Source organism: Heterodontus francisci, chromosome 26 (assembly GCF_036365525.1).
Source record: "Heterodontus francisci isolate sHetFra1 chromosome 26, sHetFra1.hap1, whole genome shotgun sequence".
NCBI lineage: Eukaryota > Metazoa > Chordata > Chondrichthyes > Heterodontiformes > Heterodontidae > Heterodontus > Heterodontus francisci.
Genome location: NC_090396.1, coordinates 43883420 through 43907057, shown reverse-complemented (window position 1 = coordinate 43907057; position 23638 = coordinate 43883420). Strand labels below are relative to the sequence as shown.

General features: G+C 41.8%; 2 protein-coding genes and 1 non-coding gene across 5 annotated transcripts in view; 1 reads left to right on the top strand and 2 right to left on the bottom strand.

Moving 5' to 3' along the window:
* ntn1a (netrin 1a) overlaps positions 1–23638 on the bottom strand; it is a 196903-nt gene that overhangs the window by 82864 nt on the left and 90401 nt on the right. For both annotated transcript variants that reach the window (XM_068058118.1, XM_068058119.1), the window contains exon 3: positions 12441–12629. In XM_068058118.1, the coding sequence (XP_067914219.1) occupies positions 12441–12629 (189 nt within the window). The remainder of the gene's footprint in view (positions 1–12440; positions 12630–23638) is intronic.
* stx8 (syntaxin 8) overlaps positions 1–23638 on the top strand; it is a 425779-nt gene that overhangs the window by 362055 nt on the left and 40086 nt on the right. The window lies entirely within an intron of this gene.
* On the bottom strand, positions 17241–17313 carry trnaq-cug (transfer RNA glutamine (anticodon CUG)). Its single transcript has one exon. It is a non-coding gene; the product is annotated as a tRNA-Gln (tRNA).

Here is a 23638-nt window from a genome sequence, read left to right as displayed (position 1 = left end):
TTCCTTTTTCTAGTCTCCTTGTGCCGTGTACCTTCTCGAGCCAAAGGAATTAGTTGAACTGGTTCACAGTAGATAGCAGTCTTTTACAAAGTGCATGAAAGCGATACAGAGACCTCGTCTAATTTTGCTTTACTCCCGTGCAGAAGCACCTAAAATTTCTGAGTGTCACCCAATGATGGCACTTCTAAGATATAATGGGGAGTTTCAGTGTGCACTGAAGTCCCATTAGTCTTCAGGATTGGTCATTGGAATTCTAATTCTCTGTACCTCTGCACTGCCCAAAGCCAATTTCTTTCAAAAGAATGAGTCTTTTTTAAAAAAAGAAAGCTACCTTTTTAACAGTTTACTCACAAATGTACCCTTCTGCCTTTTTATAGTTCTGAGCCAAACTCTGCTGTCCAGTGCTGCTCCATTATAAAAATTCTGCTCATTAATGTAAAGTATTAGGGAATGGAACTCTTCTCATTTCAAACACCCAACATCAACATCAGTATTCCCAGGTTAGGTATAGTACAGCCAAATGCAGTGTAAAGCTCCCTTTACGCCGCTCTACACTCTGCTGCAGTACCAAACTTCAGAAGAGTACTGATTAGCATTATTCATTGGTTATAACAATTTGCTTTATTTAACAAAACTTTATTTTGAGACCCAAAATTCTCAGGATAATTACATAACGCAACACAGTAGCCATGTGCAGCAAGTCAGCAGTGATGTCACCTTGCCCAGAATGCACTGGGGAAGGACAAGTAATGGAGCTGTTCGGGGTGGGCTTCAAGGCAGGACCAGGAATAACTGAAGAGAAATATGCGTTGGGTCAGCGGCCTGATGTGTTCCTGCCATTCCTGCCTCCAGGCAATATTCCTGGAGGTGGGTCAGCACCAGCAGAGGCTATCCGCTTGGCAGTGGTGGGATTAAATGCCCATTTTTGAGCTGATTGGGCCTGATCTTCTCAGCCATGAACAGTCCCCCCACTGAGGGCCAAGGCTGGCATGTGCCTGGAGGCAGTTTGTAGGCGGCTAGTCTGGGAGGCCCACGAGGTCTCAAACACTAATCCCACCCCCCCCCCCCCCACCAGAGCCGTAGCCATCAGTGGGCCACAGCTGCTGCCGCCATCCATCACTTGGAGGGAATTCCAATATCTTCAGAGGGTGCCTCAGGATGTTCCCCTCTGACAGTAGCACCACCCACCGCTGGCAGTGGTACTGCTGTCCTTCCAAGGCTGCAGACCCTCCAATTGGGCATGCAGCCTCAGGGAGCTGCCCGGCGTCCTTAACTGAACAGTGAGCCTGGAGGCAGCTCCTGGAAGGTCTCACAGGCGGGTGCCCTGACAGTCAGAGCTGGGTTGGAACTGGGAAATGGTCCCAACACAAGCTCACAGCCTAAGGGCAGAAAATTCCACCCATCAAGAGCACTATTATGAGCTGGATTTCTGTTAGTCAGCAGCGCGTGCTGCAGAAGACTTGGCAGATAACCATCTTGTGACTAATGTACTGAAATGTACCATTTTTGAAATGGGGATTGACTTTCCCATTAGTTACAATTTGGTTAAAATATGACAAAAAGATTTATGCTTTGACTATGAGTCATTGTGCTTTTCAGGAAAATTTTACATGAAATTAAATTGGTCTGGAATCTACCAGCATATAATTAAATACCAAGAACAAGAGAAATCACTTTTAATTAAAATAACATTAACAAGACATGGCCACCAAGAAAGAGTTTGACAATGTGTACTTTTCCAACTCATGCTCTTGGTTTTTCTATCATAAGACTACAACCATTCAGCAATTATTATCATTGATAACTTGTGGTAAATGCTTATCTTCTGACGCTTGTGAATAAATGGAGCATGTGCTGCATGCAAGAAGATTTGTAGTACCTTAACACATGTTTAACGTCTCAGAGTTTCACATACAATGAATTACTTTGAGGTGCAGTGACTGTTGTTATCGCAGCAAAACATAGCTGCCAATTTGTGCACAGCAAGATTCCACAATCATTAGTGAGACAAATCCCCAGTTAGTTAATCAGTTCTGAGGGTTGTCAGTCAAAACAGAAATGTTGGTTCCTGCTCTTTAAATAGTGCTAAAGGATCTTTAACATAGCAGGCAGGGCATTGGATTAACATCTCATCCAAAGAGCAGTTAATTTGACAATGCAGCATTTCTTCAGCATTGCACTCATCTGTGCTGGGTGTGAACCCACAATATACCAACTGAGAGGCAAAGATACTAAGAACTGTGCCAAGTCAAGGAAAGTTTGGATGTTAAAATGAAAACTGAAATATCTGTGATAAAGGTTTAAGGCTCTTGTATTTACAAAGATGAAATTTTAAATAGCTTCATTATTTTGTGTGAATATATGTCAACCAGCTAGATGCTTGTGATTTTGTTGAAAATGATGAAGCTTGTTAAGCAACTGTATAAATGATTCATTAATTCACCTTTGTCACGCCTAAAGCTCCATATTCATTTACACAATATTCTAGCTCTATGCCATTAATTTGATCATTTGCAAAACCAAGAGCCTCAATAATAGAATTCTGTGTAAATGGAGGCTGTAACATGATCACTGTTAACTCTGGAGAGACGCAATTAGATTATTACACAGCACTGTAATCCAGAAGTGACTGAAATGTTCACATTTAAGATGTGATGCTTTCTGCCGCCACTTTAGCTGCAAATTTCCTGATGAGTCATAGTTGATAGCTAATTGAATAAAGTCATTAAAAGTGTAGTTTTCATTACTCATCTGCTCTCTTCATGTTGCAGAGATTTTAGCTTTTATTGTTGTGCAGAGTTAGTATGCTCTGCATGATGTAACTGCGTAGCATGCACATCTGTTTTAAATGTTATTCTATTTCAATAAACATTATTAAATTGGAGGTGGTGAAAAAATGAAACTGCAGTGCCCACAATTATCTTTTCCCCTAATACAGGAACAACCACAGATGCCAGCTTCCTAACTATTACCAACACTTCAAACGCTTAATATTTGATGGCACGAGAAGTATTATTTTAAGAGGAAACCTCCTGTAGCTGCTACCAGCATATGAAGTTGAGGGAAATTAGTTTTGTTTTTGCATATTTTAGGTTTGCAAAATTGCTAAGTCGGTAACTTTCATTATGAATAATACCACAAAGGGCATTATTAACCACCTGTCAGATTAATTATATTGGTCTAACTAAACTGATCATTTAGATAGGAGTATGGTTTTTGAAGTAAGAGCATTTTTTTGTATGCCAAAACACCTCATGCTTACAGCACCAAATTACAGGATTTCTCTAAACTGACACTTTATGGTTCAGCTGGTTTTGATATTTAAACTCTAAATGTGACACAGACTCAGTGGCTTAGCTTTTTACATTGGCAAGAATAAAAGCACTAACCACAGACATTCCATTCACTCCAGGCACTGTAGAAACTCACAGAAAAGTTTGATCAAGATGTGAATGGGGAATTACTTAAGACTTTGAGAAGTGTTAAAAATCTTAATAGCAAAATCTCCTTTTGAAAATGTTCATCAGGCTGTATTTTAATGTTAGTCAGATTTCTAACTTTTAGCACATGTATACTTTCCAGCATGGGTTACTGGATACTGATCAATGGAAGGATCAGTGATTTTTCCCCCCCACTGTATCCTAGGGCACTGAGGTCAATTGCAGCCTTTAATAAGATCATCACAGGAGATAGAATGTGCGATCTTTTTTGAACAATATAGCTTAGTGCCATGTTTTGCATTTGTCAACTGAAGGTCACTTTTAAGAAGCATTATTACATTGTAAGGAGTCTTGCCAAAAACACGATCATGTCAGTGATTGCATCAGCCCTTCAATGTTTTATCTTCAAGTTAAAAGTAAGGGAGGGGGAAGAAAAGAAGAAAACTGCAAAAGTAGAGCAACACCTGCAACATGAGATTATCATGGCAGAGTCTGCATTCAGGGGGTTGTTGCTGGGCGTTCAGAAGTTTAGCTTGAATGGCTGCTTCTCAATAAAGTGAGAATGGCCTTTTAAAATTGGTGCCAAACTTCTGCCTCCAATTTGACTTGTTTTTATCAGCTTAAAGTAGAAAGAATTGGGTATTTCAATACATAGGACAAAAATATTTCCATTCAGTATTGTAATCTTCGGGTCAAAACTAATGATACTATATTGTGTTACAGTTGTTGAAGATATGAAATGTCAATAGAGAATAATTGATATTACCTTTACTTCCCTTCCACCATCGCTATTGTGCTCGTCACATAATTAAAAGTGACAATTCTTTTCAATATTCATAAGCAATGTCATAAAACCATAGAATCTTTCAGCACAGAAGGAGGCCATTTGGACTGCACTGCCTGTGCTGGCTCTTTGAAAGAACTATTCAATTTAGACCCATGCTTCAGCTCTTTCCTCACTACCCTGAAAATTAGTCCTCTTCAAGTACATGTCCAATTGCCTTTTGAAAGTTACTCTGGAATATGATTCCACCACAATTTCAGGTAGTGTGTTCCAAATCTTAACAACCCACTATGTGAATAAATTACTCCTTATTTCTCTTTTCGTTCTTTTGCCAGTTATTTTAAATCTATGACCTCTGGTTACTGACCCACTTGCCAGAGAAAATAGTTTCTCTCTACTTACTCTATCAACACCCTTCATAATTTTGAATACCTTGTATTAGGTCTCCCTTTAACCTGCTGTGCTCTAAGGAGAACAATCCCAAATTCTCCAATCTCTCCACATAACTAAACTCCCTTATCCCTAGTATCATTCTGATAAACATTTTCTGTACCCTTTCCAGAAAATGTTTATCAGAATGATACAACATGGCAGATGCAACTTAATGCAGATAAGCGTAAGATGACGCAGTTTGGGAGAAATAGCATGGAGAGGCAGTGTAATTTAAATATTTTGAGCAGGGTGAAAAAGCAGAAGGACCTGGGTTTGCATATTTACAAATCATTGTAGGTGGGAGGGCAAGTTGATAAGGCAGTTAAGTGTGTGTGATATCCGCATTAAATTGCATCTGCCATGTTGTCTGCCCATTTCACCGGTCTGTCTATGTTGCCCTGAAATCTTCTATTATCCTGTTCACTATTACTATGTTGCCAAGTTATCAATCATCCGCAAACTTTGAAATTGTAACCCCTATACTCAAGTCCAGGTTCTTTACGTATAACAAGAAAAGCACAGTCCCAGTACTGATCCATGTGGGACCCCAATGCATACTAAGAATCATAGAATGTTACAGTACAGAAGGAGGCCATTCAGCTCATTGTGTCCATTCTGGCTCTCTGCAAGAGCAACTCAGCTAGTCCAATTGCCCTGCCCTTTCCTCGTAGCCCTGCAATTTTTTTCTTTTCAGATAATTATCTAATTCCCTTATGAAAGCCATGATTGAATCTGCCTCCACCACAGTTTCAGGCAGTGCATTCCAGATCCTAACCACACACTGCATAATTATGTTTTCCTCATGCCACCTTTGGTTCTTTTGCCATTCTCCTTAAATCAATGTCCTCTGGTTCTTAACCTTTCTGCCATTGGGAACAGTTTCTCATTATCTACTCTGTCCAGACTCCTCATGATTTTGAAACCCTCTATCAAATCTCCTCTCAACCTTCTCTCTAAGGAGAACAGCACAAGCTTCTCCAATCTATCCAAATGACTGAAGTACCTCATCTCTGGAACCATTCTTATAAATCTGTACCTTCTTTAATACCTTCACACCCTTCCCAAAGGCTGGTGCCCAGAATTGGACACAATACTCCAGTTGAGGCCAACCAGTGTTTTACTTCTCTCCAGTCAGAAAAACATCTGTTCATTGCTACTCTCTGCCTCCTATTCCTCAGCCAATTATGTACCCAAGTTACCACCATCCCTTTGATACCATGTGTTTCTATTTTCCAAATAAGACTATGATGTGATACTTCATCAAATGACTTTTGGAAGTCCATATATACATCTACTGCACTACATTCATCACTTCTGTTACTTCATCAAATAACTTAATCAGGTTAGTCAGACTCAATTTGCCTTTAACAAATCCTTGCTGGCTATCCCTTATTAACTCATGCTTCACCATGTGAGAATTAATTGTGTCCTGACAATGGTATTTAGTTGTTTTCCCACCACTGATGTTAGATTAATTAACCTGTAGTTACCAAGTTTATCACTTTCCTCGTTTTTTGAACAGGGATGTAACATTTGCAATCCTCTGGTACCACTCCCATATCCAAGGAGGATAAAAGGTTATGCTCAGAGCTGCTTCTATCTCCACCCTAGCTTCCATCAGCCAACTAGGATACATCTCATCTGGACTGGATGACATGTTAATTTTGAGTGATACCAACCCATTTAGTAGTAATTTCTATCTATTTTAATCCTATACAATATCTCCGCTCTCCCCTCCTTTGGTGCAATATTAACTTTATCCTCCTTTTGTGAAGACAAATACAAAGTACTCAATTGCCTTCACAAGAAGATTTTCCTTTTTGTCCCTATTAAACACGTTATTCCTTTAACTATCCTTTTACTTTTTATACATTCATAAAAGATTTTTGGTTTCCCTTTTATGTTACCTGTTAAATCTTTTCTCATTGCCCCTCTTTGTTTTCCTTATACCCTTTTGCAATTTCTCCCTGCACCCCCTATAGAATAGAGTCAGAGTTATTACAGTACAGATGGAGGCCATTCAGCCCATCGAGTTCTATGTACAACAATCCAATTGGTCCCATTCCCCTGGTCTATTCCCCTAGCCCTGCTAGTTTATTTCCTTCAAGTGCCTATTCAATTTCCTTTTGAAATTATTCATCATCTCTGCTTCCACCACGCTTGTAGGCAGTGAGTTCCAGGTCATTACCACTCGCAGTGTAAAAAAGTTGTTCCTCACATCCCGCCATATCTCTTGCCGAAAACCTTAAATTTGTGTCCCCCAGTCCTTGTACCATCAGCTAATGGGAACAGCTTTTATTTGTCTACCTTATCTAAACCTGTCATAATCTTGTACATCTCAATCAAATCTCCCCTTAATCTCCTTTGTTCCAAGGAGAACAACACCGGCTTCTCCAACCTAACCTTGCAGCTAAAATTGCTCATCCCTGGAACCATTCTGGTAAATCTCCTCTGCACCTTCTCAAGGACCCTCACATCCTTCCTAAAGTGTGGTGGCCAGAACTAGATGCAATACTCTAACCAGAGCTTTATGAACGTTCAGCATAACTTCCTTGCTTTTGTACTCAATACCTCTATTTATAAAGCCCAAGATCTCCAACAAGAGAGAAAGGTAAGGGAACCAAAGGCAGGATATGGTGGGGGGTGGGGGGGCTTGTTACTGAGAGTTGGCGTGGGTCTTTCAGCGAGGGGACCCTTGCTGCCGGGGATGGCCCTCTGTGGGCCACAGGGTGCCCCATCAGGAGGCTGCCAGGTTTCACATGGCAGTGTCACCATGCGGCAGCAAGCCCCTCCATCTTCAGCAAAATGCCAGCACAGGTGGGAGGCAGCTCTTAAATGGGCCACTTAAGTGGTTCAATTGGCCTCCCAGTGGACTTCCTGTACACCAAAGTGCCTGCTGCAGACAAAATGGCATGGGGGCAGGACGACGTTGGGCACACTGCCTGACTCCACCCCATGCCATTTTGTGTACAGCCCTGCCTCCTAGCCCATTGCCACAGGCCCCATAAACATGTCTGCCTCTGTTTTTGGAACCATTTATGAACCCATTCATGATATCAGAACATTTTAATTGAATTGCTGCCTTGCAACTTACTATTCTCCAATTTTGTAGGAATGATATATGGTATGTTTGTGGGAGCTAAGCTTCAATTAATTTGCCACACAGCTGTTTGCACCAGATAAGGTAATAATGAACAAATGAGCATTGATTAATAGTGGACAGGATGTAAAGTGTACAACAGCTTTGTCCAGCAGACCTATAACACTTCCAACAAACTGAAAACAATTCAATGACAATAACATATTCGCAGATGCAATGTTTGATTCAAGGATCCTTCAACGAGCTGCAAACCATGACTGTTTATTTCTAAGCACACTGACCCCAAAATTCCTAGTATCATGATCCCAAGAGTGCTCTTCAGTGCTGATCCTGTTAGTGTTTGCGGGATAACTGGGAAGGCACCTCATTTGCATAGGTTAGATGGCTGCAAGCAACCTACGAGCATTACTTTGGCAACTGCCTGCCCATTCATGCCAGAAATTCGAGTGTCCTCCCATCCATGGGAGGATCTTTTTCCAAACCCCTGCCTCCCCTTGAACTTGCCAATAGCTCAGTTTGCCTCCTGAGGAAGGGGGTCAATCTTGGATTTAAAATTAAATGAATACCCTTCAAGGGAACCTCATTCAAGTTGTCAGTCTTCATTTGTGAGCCAAAGACAGTGACATTAATGGGTGAGGGGGAGAAATGAGCAGACATCATACTCACCGGATCCTTCCCCCACTCAATATCCACACACATGTATTTTCCAGTAGTGTTCACTGGATTGCAATAGCAAACATTGCCTGACCTTTTCTCCCACTGTCCTGGGGCATTGAGGGCAATAAGTAGTTCACCTACTGCAACCTCAACTGAGATAAGCTAACTTTATACACACACTAGAAATCAAAGCTAGGACCTTCAGGTCCAATGGCAGCCTAGCTACTGATCTGAGTGAAAAATGGAAATGATAGCGTTAGACAAATAATGCACAAAGAAAGTTTATGCCATGGTTAATAGCAGACTTCTGAGAACATAGAAAACATCTTGAAGTATGTGTTAAAATTGAACAAGATGATCAGACTAAAATGCAAGTGGAATGGGTGAAAGAATCAAGTCTTTTTTGAAATGGTTACAAACACTGCAGTCCATAGGTGCTGGTGACTGTTAGATGCTGCATAATATTAGTCCAAATAGTTCAAATCAATTTAATTTACTTAACCAATTGGTGAGAAGCACATGACAAGGTGAAACTAAGATGAAAAAGACCTGATGGAACAATGAAATATTATAACAAATTCAAAGTTAATGAGTTGTTAGGATTCCTTAGTTCTCTCCTGATAAGGTTAAACACTGATATGGTGGACATGAGCAATTAGAATTGGAAGGTACTGGTGAAACAACCCATGTAACTCATATTGTCATCATTTTACACCACTTGGTTCCAATACACACACCCACCATGCAGTAAGGGCAGCTCTCCATTAACATGCTCCTTGATTTCTGCTAAACTTTCAAGAGAATAGTCAATTATCAAACTCAAGAGTTTTAAAAAAGATATACATAGTCTGAAAGAGCTCATAGGGGAATCTCCCTGATTTTACTAAACTATTATACTGTAACTTGTAAATCCATATGTAATAGGTTGCAGTGAAAACCTTCCATTTCCTAATGTTTTGGGTTTCAAAACACAGTCATATGCATTGGAGTTTAATTAGAATTAATTTTAGGATGCCGAACACTCTTTTAGTAATGGCTTGAATTAATCTTTACTGAGGTTTCATTTAATGTGGATTTTGTAGATTAATTAAAGCAGCAAAATTAAAATCCCCATTGAAGAAATTGGTGCTACAATACTCTGGATACATTTTGCTGAAGGTGATTGTGAAGCATTATATCATTGGGTCTGTGCATGAAAATCAAGACATTTCTAGAATTTGGTGTATGCGTTTATAATAGTTTCTCTGCATCTTTGCTTAAAAAAAGGATTCATTCTGACAATTATGTGGATTAATCTGTTTTGATGTCTCAGTTTTAGCTCTGATTCTAAGCTAAATAAAGACAATTCAGCATTTCAATCCAAATTACTTCAGTTCTCCAACGTGTTAACACTTTTATACATTCTTTGTGGGTGAAAAATAATCCAGGAATGTTTTGAGTAATGTGAGCCATAGTGTCTTTTGTAAATAAAGATTAACAAATGTAAACTACACAGAGTTAGTGGTGCACCTGTTTGGGGCTCACGACATAACAGTTCTTGGCAAATATGTAGCTGTCTCATTGATAAGAATTACAATATTTTTTCCTACTTTATTAACTGAGGTAAGGGTGGAAGAAGTAAAATTCCAGTTTCAAAGATATGACACTTATTTATGTAATTCTAAAATACTTTTAGACTAAATCCAATGTCTGCTGGTGCAGCAACATATTTTGAAAATCACACCTACACCTCTCATTCCTTATGAACTAATTGCATTGTTGGTCAAACAGTAAGATTAAGTAACACAGTAATGTGACTTACATTCTTCCATATCCTGTCTTTCACATAGTGCAGAATTTGACTGGCTTGCAACCTGCCACTTTGTTTGCTATAATTGCCTGCACTCCAGTAAAATTAACCAATTAGCTAATGTGGGCTGTATGTTTATGAATATGTGTCCAAGTGTTTATGTGCATATGTGCTTCTATCTGCTCAGAAGTCCCTAATTGACTTTGACTCAATTATTTGAGTTCTCTCCAGTGTTCAATCTGATCGCTCAGATTCATCACCAATAATTCTAATTCTTAGTCAGTTCCTGCTAACTCAACACTTACATTCCTCAAAATGTTATTATTCACTTATTGAAGGTTATGTGATGATATTAGTAAGAATGTTCTGATACAAGCTTTTGCCTGCTTTTAATTATAATGGGAGGTTTCTGAAATTTGAATTGATTCACATTAGTCCTTTTAATATCTTTTCTTTTTTTTAGATTGGTAGGTTATGGAAATAGTGGACTGTATTTCTTCATTTAAAAGTTTTAAGGTGGCAAAATTTACCAATAAATTCGTTTTTTTTACTTTTTAAAGTTATTCTGTATATGCCAAACATCTTTGTTGGATAGGTTCAGATTAGATGTGTTTTTATTGGATCAATTTGTGTGTCTATTTTGAACAGTATCTTTATTGGGTGAGTCTGTGTTTGGATATTGCTGAAGTTTGCTGCAACGGTGTTGTATACATCGGTTACATTTAATTATTCTAGATAGACCTATGTTGGTTCAATTATGTACAGTTATATGAATAAGTTCTTTCTGGACAAAAACTAAAACGCTCAATCTCTTGGCATATAAAAAAAACTGTAACCAGTTCAATAATTATGTGTTTTACATTACAAAATAATCCCTAACATTAAGCGAATTTAGTATATCGATGGATGGTAAGTTCTCATTAATGTATGTCTCATCTTAATAGTTGTGAGACAATTATTTCTAGCATAAATAGACTATCTAAATTTAAGATGGAAACATTCAATACTTGTCAAGATGTTCAAGGAATTTTATAATGCACATAGGTAGACAATACTTTAATTCCAGTGAAAGTGCACCAGACTATGATGTGGTATTCTCTATTATCTTTACTCATTGAAATAGGAACACCTTTTCATAACAGTGACAATTCTACTCCTCCTTTGCATGCGCAAATAAAAATATTACACTTTATGGAAACCAGAAGTTAGACTCTGAATAACTCTTGAAATATTTCAAATTAGTTTAACTAGTTTCAGCTTCTCTTTTATAGTTGAAAGAATCTGAGACTCAATATTTCCCCCACTAACTAACCAAAGTTATAGGTTCTATATTCTAACATTTATATTAATTTCATTTGTTAAAAAAACTTCTGCACTCTCATACAATTTTGAAAATATAGGTGTTTATTCCTAATTCAGGTTTTTAAACTTTAGCCATTTTACAAATGGCATGAAGCTAAATAAATTCCAAGTTGATTAAATGATTGATAATTTCTGAACACAAATTTGCGTATTTGGAAATGCACAAATGCCAGAAATTGGTGACTGCCTGTTGGTAGATGTAAGAAGCATAGTTTCTTTCTTAATATAATGTCATTTTTGGATTCCATAAGCATGTGTAATCACCATTTAGGCTGTGGATTAATCTGAAGTGTAAAAACGAGCCTCTTCCATTCTACCCTTAAGCATTCCTTCTAACTGTGAGTATTAAATCAAGGACAGCAAGATAATGCTGAAAATCCCATGTTTATCTTTTGAAAGAAGAAGAAAAATATTTTACAAAAGCCAAGGCATGAGGACCATTTCAAAGAACTAATGTTGTTTTCAGAGGCTATAGAGCAGTTTGTTCAGAGATTAAAATGCTGCTTTGAGCAGTGTGTGTGTGTGAGGCTGTCTTTGTCTTGTTGCTGATCCTGTTGAATGTAACTGCTGTGTGTTTGCTGGTGTGCACACCTGTGTTGTGCTAATGTTTTGATCTGCCACTCCTGCTCAGTCATACGACTAAACCTAAGAATCCTTTCACACCTTTGTCTTTCTCTGTTGTCAGCTTTTGTTTATTTTCCTTGTCCTGTCACACGTGTTCCAAAAGAACTTCTCCTCAAAAGCCCTCTGTGCCAGAATGATGGGCTAAAGTTTCTGCAAACAAGGGAGCTCCCACCAGCGGAAGCTCCACAGCGATGGCAGACAAAAGGAAAATAATCCTCTTGCCAGGTGAGAGCCCAGGCTCTTCCCACATACCTTTGCATGCCTTTCTATGAGTGATGGGCTTTGTCATGTCACGATAGTAGCCTTCCTTGCAGTAGTGGCAGTGGCGACCTGCTGTGTTGTGACGGCAGTTCAGGCAGACTCCTCCACTCTTCCGACCAGAAAGTTTGAAGAGCTCCATGTTAAAACGGCACCGTCGTGCATGTAGATTACAGTTGCAAGCTGAAAAATAATATAAATCAAATCAATTAAGTTGGAATCAATCGACTTACAAATAATTGTACAATTACTCTGCACCCTTATTACATGGCCTCAGTAAAGAGGCATTTCATACACACCCACACATGAACTGTACTGAATGTTTAACAGAGCACTTATACCATGAAATATGAAAACACCAGCAGTTTAAGATAAATAAAATCATAAAATATACAGTGTTATAATAGAAGTGCATATAACCACTGACCACCTCTAGGCGTTTACCCATTGTCTCTCGAGACAAGGAGGCCAAAGAAGCGTAAAATCAGATAATGTGCAACGAAACTTATATTTATAGATGGTTAAATATACTAGTAATGGTACAATTACTATTCAGTTTACATATAATACATAGTATATGCAAACAGGAGCAGTTTGTCTTTTATCTGGGTTTCTTGTACTTTTTTATGCTTTGTCCACGGTGAATCTGGAGCAGAATTTTCTGTGAAATGAACTTGGCAGTGTGAGCTCTCAGTACTGGAGTCGTGAGGAAAGCCATTCCCGTCCATGGGTTCTATGGAAGTAAGATACTAGTCTAGATGGTGTCAGTAAAGCCTTGGACAAAAACAGGAAGGAACATTTGATCTTCCTTGTGAATATCCAGACTTCAAGTCCTCACATTAGTGTCCACGCCAAATAATCATACAACAAAATTTGAAAGAAGGGAAATGTACACAACATTAAATACCAGACTTCTTACTGGTCAAGCATTCGGTTACCTGTCCTAATGTCTCTATTTGACTGGGAGCTGAGCTTCTGACCCCATATCCTCATGATAACTAACGCTGGCCACTTCCACCTCTGTAAAAATGCCTATCTCTGCCCATACATCAGCTTATCTGCTGCTGAAACCCTCATCCATGCTCTTGTTACCTCTAAACTCAACTACTCCAATGTTCTTCTGGCTGCTCTCTCTCACCTCACATTCTCTGTGACCTTGAGTTCATCGAAAACTCTGGCTCCCATATTCTAATTCATACTAAGGGTTGAATTTTACCAGTCCCTTGATGCCGTGGGTTGCAGCGGCGGGGGGTCTGTCAAATTCTGCAGGGAGAGACCCACCATGACCCCCAACGTCGAGAAGGGCCCGCCGCATATTACCGGCGGCAGGGGGACCTCGGTGCGGCCTTCATTTAATATTTAAATAAACATAAATAAGATGCAAATAAACTTACGTGCTAGTGGTGGCCATCCCATGCCGATTTTACCGTCAACTCGAGCACCTTCGGAACTCCATATGGAGTTCCGAGGCCGAGACACTGGTGGGGAGTGGTGGAGGAATTAAATTATCAGGGTGGGAGGGGTGGGGAGCAAGAAAAACACTTTTTATTAGCTGTGGGGATGGTGGGCAGGGGTTGAAGGGCAAATATGAGAAGGTTGTTGGGGGGGTGGGTAGTTCGGGTCAGGAATAAAGTTAATTTTGGAGCGTAGGCCCAAAACAAACATGGGGAGGTGGGTGGGGAAGGGTGGGAAAGGGCCTCCAGCTTTTATTTAATTTTTTAATTGCAATGTTAAACACTGTACCTTTAAAAATTCAAATTTCTCCTAAGAGCTTGAAGCCCTTTAAAAATGGCGCCGGCGCCTGCAAGGTGGCACCGGACCCCAATGCTGCTCCTCTACATCATCGGGGGTGGCTGCTCCACCCCCTCCATTTAAATCAGCCCCCACATGTAATATCGCGGGGGCTGTGCGGCGGCACTTCCGTGTCGGAAGGCCCCTGCTTTCACAACGCGCACACTGATAAAAGTCAGCCCCAAATCCCGTTCACCCATCACTTCTATGCTCACTGACCTACATTGGCTCCTGGAACACATCTCTTTTAAAATTCTCATCCTTGTTTTCGAATCCATGCATTTAACGTAACAAAACATCTCAAGACATCTCTAAATGCACCCCTCCACCACCCTCCCCCCCCCAATATCTCTGTAATCTCCTCCAGTTCTATAGCCCTTTGAAGTCTCTGTGCTCCCCCCATTCTGGCCTCTTGCCCATCCCTAATATACATCGAGGGCGGCACAGTGGCGCAGTGGTTAGTACTGCAGCCTCACAGCTCCAGGGATCCGGGTTCGATTCTGGGTACTGCCTGTGCGGAGTTTGCAAGTTCTCCCTGTGACCACGTGGGTTTTCGCCGGGTGCTCCAGTTTCCTCCCACAGCCAAAGACTTGCAGGTTGATAGGTAAATTGGTCATTGTAAATTGCCCCTAGTGTAGGTAGGTGGTAGGGATTATGGGATGAGTATAAATGGGTGGTTGTTGGTCGGCACAGATTTGGTGGGCCAAAGGGGCTGTTTCAGTGCTGTATCTCTAAATAAATAAAAAATAAATAAAACATCACTCCACCATTGAGGATCATGGCTTCAGCTGTCTTAACCCTAAGCTTTGGAATTCCCTCCTTAATTCTCTTTACCACTCTCTCTTCCTTTAAGATGCTCCTTAAAACCTACCTCTTCAACAAGCTTTTGCTCACCTTTTCTAATATCTCCTTATATGACTTGGTGTCAAATTTTGTTTGAGAACAGTGGTGTGAAGCACCTTGAGATGTTTTACTATGTTAAAAGTGCTATATAAGTGCAAGTTATTGTCTCCAGAATTAAACTACTAGAGACATACTGGATACCTAAGCAAACAAGTTATATAGTGCTTATTCAGTAGTCTCTAATCAGCAATGCTCAGAAATTCTATAACATTCTTACAAGTGCTGGTACCAAACTGAGAAATACAATGAAGAAATATTTCTAGCAGTGTTAGCTTTGTTTCTCTCTTTGTTGTGGATTGGGGGCACTTGCAATATGGTGTAACTTTTTCTTAATTATAATAATATCTGATTGAGGGCCCATAGTGCACAGCAGCAACAAGATGGAGAAGAGGAGAAAACAAATTAACTCAGGAAATTCTTTAATGTTTTAATATCAGCCTTTTCATAGAATAGAATGATAAAAAGTTTATGGCACAGAAAGAGGCCACTTGACCCAGCATGTCTGCACCGGCCGATAAATGAGCCACCCACCCTAATCCCACTTTCCAGCATTTGGTCCATAACCTGTAGGGCTTGAGGTGCATTTTCAGACACCTTTTAAATGAGTTGAGGGTTTCTACCTCTACTACCCTTTCAGACAGTGCATTCCAGACTCCCACCACCCTCTGGGTGAAAAAAAATTTCTTCATCTCCCTCTACTCTTTCTACCAATCACTTTAAATCTAAGACCCCGAGTCACTGACCTCTCTGCTAAGCTAAATAAGCCCTTCACATCCGTTCTATCCAGGCCTCTCAAAATTTTGTACATTTCAATCAGATCTCCCTTCAGCCGTCTCTGTTCCAAGGAGAACACCGCCAACCAATCCAATCTTTCCTCATAGCTGCATTTTTCCAGTCCTGGCAACATCCTCGTAAATCTCCTCTCTACCCTCTCTTGTGCAATTACATCCTTGCATGAAGTGACCAGAACTGCAAATAACCTATAGATTGCTAGGAGGAAGTGAAAACTTAGGGAGATGTGTATTCCAAAAACATTGAGTTCTCAGGAAATGTACGCTCTGTGGTTTATGAGCAGGACTGAATGATGTGACTCAGCATTGCTGCACGGTAATATGGCTGTCAATAAGGTTGGTGAAGCGATAACAGCTCTGAGGACTATCTAGTAACAGTGATTATTGTGTGACAGGTACCATTGGAAAAGGCATTGTTGAATTTGTTGTAAGTGTCTGATAGTTTAGTGTTGGGCTTCAGTAGAAGTGATAGTTTCAAATTGTCCGCTCAGTGTGTCAGAAGGATTCCATCTTAAAGTGACATCTTTGGGCATGCAGCTTAAATTCAGTAATGTCGGAAGCAATACCTACTCGCAGCAACCTGTCTATTTTTGGAACTTTGTAAGAGAAGGCAAGCACATTTTCTAGTCTTATTACCCAAAACGCTTCTCAACAATTTAAGCAAGATTAATTTGGTTTCATCAGTAGATGCCAGTGGTTCTCAAAGCGTGGTCTATAGACCACTGATGGTCTGCGAAGGTCCTCTAGGTGGTTTATGGGTTGGTCTAAAATGCAAGTCATTGACGCACAATGCCACAGCTGAGGTCATATGAGAGAACAGGCCAGAACCCTCATTCCCACCACTCGCATGATGTTGTGCAACCAGAGTAGCTCCCGTGTGCACAACACGAGTTGTCATAAGTGCAAGCAACAACAATGCAGTTTTATAAGCAAGATTTATATTAGTGTTGATTTTTTAATTTTATTTATTTATTTAGAGATACAGCACTGAAACAGGCCCTTCGGCCCACCGAGTCTGTGCCGACCATCAACCACCCATTTATACTAATCCTACATTAATCCCATTACCCTCTCATATCCCCACCTTCCCTCAATTCCCCTATCACCTACCTATACTAGGGGCAATTTATAATGGCCAATTTACCTATCAACCTGCAAGTCTTTGGCTGTGGGAGGAAATCGGAGCACCCGGCGAAAACCCAGGTGGTCACAGAGAGAACTTGCAAACTCTGCACAGGCAGTACCCAGAATCGAACCCGGGTCGCTGGAGCTGTGAGGCTGCGGTGCTAACCACTGCGCCGCCCAAATAAGGTTCCACCGAGATTTGAACTCGGATCGTTGGATTCAGAGTCCAGAGTGCTAACCATTACACCATGGAATCCCCATTACACACCATGGAACCCCCATTTTGTTTGATCAACATAGATGTAAATTTCTCAGAAGAACATTATTGTGCTAATTTTATAACGTATTAAAATGTTTCAAATAAATGTGTTCTCTTGTGTTAATTTTATAATATGAAAATATCTATACTTTTGTTTCTGGCATGAAGTAATAGTTTACTTATAATATTTAATAAAAAATACACATAAATTTATTACAATTCCATTCTGATGATTTTTTTGTAGTGACAAGCAAAAATAGGTGGGGTAGGACTGGTACGTGGTTAGTGGGGTCCTGAGTGGATGAAAATGTTTGAGAACGACTGGTATATGCTTTATATAAAAGCAAAATACTGCAGATGCTGGAAATCTGAAATAAAAAAACAAAAAGCTCAGCAGGTCAGGCAGCATCTGTGGAGAGAGAAGCAGAGTTAACGTTTCAGGTCAGTGACCTTTCATCAGTATATACTTTATGTTGGACGATCTTAACAGTAATCAGGCAGGCACTCAGCAAGAAGTCAAAAAGGATATGAGAGAAGAAGCGGTGTTGAGAGTGATGGGAACCTTTTGTTTTAAAGATCTGTCAATCGTAGAAAGAAAGGAAAACCAAGGAAGGTAAACAGAGTTTGGAAAGGTATGCTATATGGCTCAGGAGCTTGGCTGAATGAAGCAGCTTCGACTCACAAAAGGTGCCACATCAACCATACTAAACCAATAGGAAATCTGGTATCTGTAATGCTTAATAAAAGTTTTATAAAAAAAGCATAACCCTTGCAAAGTCATTGTACTTTCCAGTCATTTCCTAATGATATGTCAATGGTGCAAGGTTCCCAGAAACTTATTTTGCAATTCCCTTTTCTGACAAGTCATGGTCAGAAAATATGTTACATATGCCATTTTTTTTTTAAATCACTCAGTGCCACAACCTGATTGTGTGGGAGGACTTCAGCTAAGTCATATACATGGTGTGCTTGTGTTGCTCCATCAACGGCAAGCAAAGCTCAATAAAACAAAATTGTTAGAAGGTCCTCACACCTGTTTACAATGTTTGAAAGAAAATACAAGTAGTTCCGTCATTGTTACATATTTCTAAGATCAAAAATGAACTTCCAGGAATATCATTAACTATATTAGCATAGATAGGGATCAACAGCAACCGATGGAAATTACTACAGATATCAGGCTTTTGAAGTTCTCTGACACTTCAGGTACTGTTCAAAAACACTAAACCAGAGTAAAATATCGACACTTAAATCTACGTGACTATAATGTACGATAATCACATCCATTCTCATGTTTGCTTTGAAAATTTAAAATGATATCTTGTTCTCGGCTTATCTGATGTGTAATTCAAAACCATCAAAACTGATTTGCTTTATGTAACTGATGTAAAATATTCTGGTTCTTGGATGTTATGCATTTTTTCTCCCTTTTTTCCCCTGGGTTCACTTGCCACAATACACTAGCCTCGAAGTCAGGCAGACAGCCAGCCAGCTCCCAGTTCTCTTTCATTGCCTTGGAGGAGGTGCACGCATAAATTACTCTGGATTTGTAAGGCCTTCACTCAATAGCTTCTTCTATATAGACTGGGAATTTCGTGCATATCTGACCACTCCATGTCACTGTACTCTCACACTCTACCTTGTTCTTACATAAATTCATTCAAAACGTAGTTGAAATATTGTAGTTTTTATGGAGAAAAGATACAATATTTAAACTGAAATACATACAAAAATCTTTGATAATTTACTTAACGAAAGGAAGGGAGGATATTCTGTGTCAAAAATTCGAACAAATGTTTCAATCAATTGAACAGTAAAACTGGTAAATCACGCAGAAGTCTGACACTCACCCCAATGTTACTTAGTCTGTAAAAGGGACGGGATCCCTGAATTCCACCATGATTTTGCTTCCGTGAAATTGATGACATATTTCATGACTCAAACCACAATGAATTTCCCTGTTTATTGGGATCAGTTTTTTTGCTTTGTGACATTTCTTTGGAAGATGATATTGCTTTCAAAAGCTGTTCCATGCTGCATATGTGCACATATTAAATGTCTCAAATTAGCCAAGAATGAAATTCAACAACTGAATAGCTTATCAGGTACAACTTACAATACCTGGAAGTTACTGATAAGTGCAGAGCAATCAAAACAGAACCTTCCTACAAGTCATCACACCATTTGTAACTAGTTTACTTTGCTCTATGTCTTTTTTTTAATTTCCAAAATATACTTTATTCATGAAAATCTGTAAAAAATACATTACAAAACAGTTCCAAACACCACCAATTCAAACAATACAAAGAGTGCAAAGGAGATCAGTTTCCTTCAATACAGGAGTGAGTTGCCTCACAACTCTTCCATTTCATTTTACCTGTCATGTACATTTTACAGCAAACAAATATTTTCCGCATACAGTTCGAGGGGTTTTCCATGGATCCAGCCCCTCAGTTCAGCTTGGTGGGGGGACCTTACACAGTGGTCTTTCCCCATTGAGCCTTTGCTGCGGCTGCCCCAAGCCTTAGTGCGTCCCTCAGCACGTAGTCCTGGACCTTGGAATGTGCCAGTCTGCAACATTCGGTCGTGGGCAACTCTTTTCACTGGAAGACCAGCATGTTTCGGGCAGACCAAAGGGCGTCTTTCACCGAATTGATAGTCCTCCAGCAGCAGTGGATGTTTATCTCGGTGTGCGTCCCTAGGATAGCCCGTAGAGCACTGTGTTAGAGCTGCTTGGGATGAACCTCGACAAAAACCACTGCATCTCTTTTCACACCTGCTTTGCAAAGACACATTCCCGAAGGAGGTAGGCAACCATCTTTTCCCCACCACAGCCACCTCGAGGGCATTGTGCGGAGGGGGTGAGACTCCGGACGTGCAGGAATGATCTGACAGGGAGGGCTCTTCTCACCACCAGCCAAGCTACATCTTGGTGTTTGTTTGAAAGTTCTGGTGATGAGGCATTCCGCCAAATGACTTTGGCAGTCTGCTCGGGGAACCATCCGACAGGATCCACCATCTCCTTTTCCCGTAGGGCCTTGAGGACATTCCGTGCAGACCACTGCCTGATGGATTGGTGGTCAAAGGCGTTTTTCCGCAGAAACTTTCCCACGAAGGATAGGTGGTAGGGCACGGTCCAACTGGATGGAGCGTTATGCGGTAATGTGACCAGGCCCATCCTTCGTAACACTGGGGACAGATAGAACCTCACGTAGTGACACTTGGAGTTTGCGTACTGGAGGTCTACACACAGCTTGATGCAGCTGCACATGAAGGTGGTCATCAGGATGAGGGCAACGTTGGCTACATTTTGCCCGCCCTTATCCAGAGGTTTGAACATCGTGTCCCTCCAGACCCCGTCCATTTTGAATCCCCAGATGAAGCGGAAAATGGCTCAGGTGACCGCCACAGTGCAGTATGGGCCAGACCTGCGCCACATACAGCAACAACGTGAGCGCAACGCACCTGATGACCAGGTTCTTACCCATAATGGAGAGAGATCGCTGCTCCCACATGCTCAGCTTATGTTGTACCCTGGCTACTCGCTTCTTCCAGGTTTTAGTAAACGCCCCGGCCCTTCCGAACCATATCCCCAGCACCTTCAGGTAGTCTGACCTAACGGTGAAGGGGACAAAGGATCGGTCAGCCCAGTTCCCAAAGAACATGTCCTCGCTCTTGCCGTGGTTAACTTTGGCTCCCGAGGCCAGTTCAAACTGGTCGCAGATGCTCATCAGTCTGCGCACAGACAGCAGGTCCAAGCAGAAGATAGCGATGTCGTCATGTACAGGGAGGTTTTAACCTGAGTGCTTCCGCTGCCAGGGATTATCACCCCTCTTATGCCCTCATACTTCCTAATAGACTCAGCAAAGGGTTCAATACAGCAAACAAACAAGACAGGGGAGAGAGGACAGCCCTGTTTGACGCCAGATTGGATCGGGAAACTTTCTCATTCCCACCCATTGATTGAGACTGTGCTACTGACGTTTGTGTAGAGCAGTTTGATCCAATTGCAGATTTCCTCCCCAAACCCCATTTTGGAGAGCATGTCCATCATGTAGGCGTGCGATATCCTGTCAAAAGCCTTAACTTGGTCCAGGCTGATGAGGCAGATGTCCACCCTCCTGTCCCGTACATAGGTGATCGTATCCCTGAGTAATGTGAGACTATCAGAGATCTTCCTGCCGGGTAGAGTGCAGGTCTGGTCAGGGTGAATCACCAGCTCCAGAACAGACTTGACGCGACTGGCTATGACTTTCACAGAATCTTGCAGACAGCATTAAGCAGTGAGATGGGCCGCCAATATCTGCCCAATTTCTGATTTCTGCCCTCTCCCCCATCCGCTTGTTGATGAGGGTGATGATGCCTTTCCTCATGGATTCTGACATGCTGCTGGCCAGGAGCATACTCTCGTATACTTCCAGCAGGTCCAGGCCGACCCAGTCCCACAGGGCCGAATACAACTCAACCAGTAAGCCATCACTTCCGGGAGTTTTACTCGTCTCAAAGGACTTGACAGCCTTTGTCAGCTCGTCCAGAGTTAGCGGCTTGTCCAGTCTCTCCCTCATGCTGTCATCTAAGACCTCTGTGATAGATGACAGGAAGGACTGGGAGGCTCAGCTGCCTGTGGGCTTCGCATCATACAGCCCAGTATAAAAGGATTTGCTGATCCTTAGTATGTCAGACTGCAAAGACGTTACCGAGCCATCCTCTTCCTTAAGGCTTCTGATCACAGCGCTCTCTCTGTGAACCTTTTGGAAGAAGTAATGCGAGCACGTCTCATCCTGCTCAATGGAGCAGACTCTGGACCGGAAGATGATCTTGGAGGCCTCCGTGGCAAAGAACAAGGCCTGCTGACTTTTCACCTCTTGGAGATCCTCCTTGACCTCGACCCCCATCGACTGCAGCCAGAGCAGATTTTGCATACTTTTCTGGAGTCGGGACATTTCTCTCTGTCTCTCTCTCGCCCTCTGAACACCTTTGAAGATAAAGAACCTCTTGATGTTCTCCTTGATCACCTCCCACCAGTGAAGTGGAGACTCAAAGAGGGGTTTCATGATCCTCCAACCTTTGTAATCCCTTTTGAGTCCCTCAACATTCTCTGGGGTTAGCAGTGTAACATTGAGCTTCCATATCCCCCTGCCAACCCGCAGGTCGTCCTGTAAGCGACAGTCAGCCAGTAAGAGGCAATGGTCGGAGAAGAACACTGGCTTGACGTCGGTGGATCTGACCATGACAGCATGGGACACAAACAGGAAGTCAATCCTGGAATGGGCAGACCCGTCCGGTCTTGACCATGTGTATCTACGCTGCGCTCCGTCTGCAGGTTTGCTGAAGACATCGTGCAGTTTGGCATCTTTTACTGTTTCTATTAGGAATCTGGACGTAGCGTCCAGTTTGCTGTCATCTTTGCCAGATCGTCCAGCTGCATCGATGATGCACCTAGGATGATCAGCCTGGATGTCGCCAGCAGCAGTGGCAGCTGCTGGAAGACGGTCAGCCACTCGCTGCATTGAACCGGGCCTACATGTTGATCAACTGGAGCGGAGCATTGTTGTACATTACACCTACTACGAGGAGGCAACCGCCCACCACCTCCTTAACTTCGGAGATGGTGAAGTTACCTCACCGCAGCAGAATACCCAGGCCGGAGGAATGAGAATCATTACCCTCTGACCAGATCGATGGCCCGTGGGACCGCCATCGCAACCATTGCCTGTAGGTGCTGAGGTGTGGTATTCCACACTCCTGCAGAAACAGTAGGTCGCTTTGACCTTGGTGAGGTAATCCAAGGTTGAAACAGGTCGCGTAGTGGATTTAATGCTACGCACATTAATTGAAGCAATCCTTATACCCATTTTTAAAAGTTAGTTGTTGCTTCCCATACCATTTGTCCCTGCTAGTCCCAGTCCTTCAGGATGTTCCTGCATACCCATAGTGTACGCAAGCTGTTTCACGATCGTTAGGCTCAGAAACCCCTCCTGGTTTTTCATGCAGGGTTTGTTCCGCTGGGGTGACATCAGGGGGGTGGGGGGGGGTCTTATAGGCAGCAAGGATTTGGCTGTCCTCTGCTGTTCCCCTCTGTTCCTCCTCGAAAACATCACTGCTCCCGGCTTCCCGGAGCTGGAGTGCGCCAGACATGTCATTGCTTTCGGTGTCCCAGAGCTGGGATGCGCTGGGCATGTCGCTAGGTTTGGCGCTTTGGGTTTGGGGCGCGCTGGACCCATCACAGCTTCCAGTGCCCAGGGGCTGGGGCCTTTATTTTTCAGTTCCTTTGAGTTCTGCCACCTCTTTTGCAGGTGCCATCGTTCCGGCACTTCCTCGTC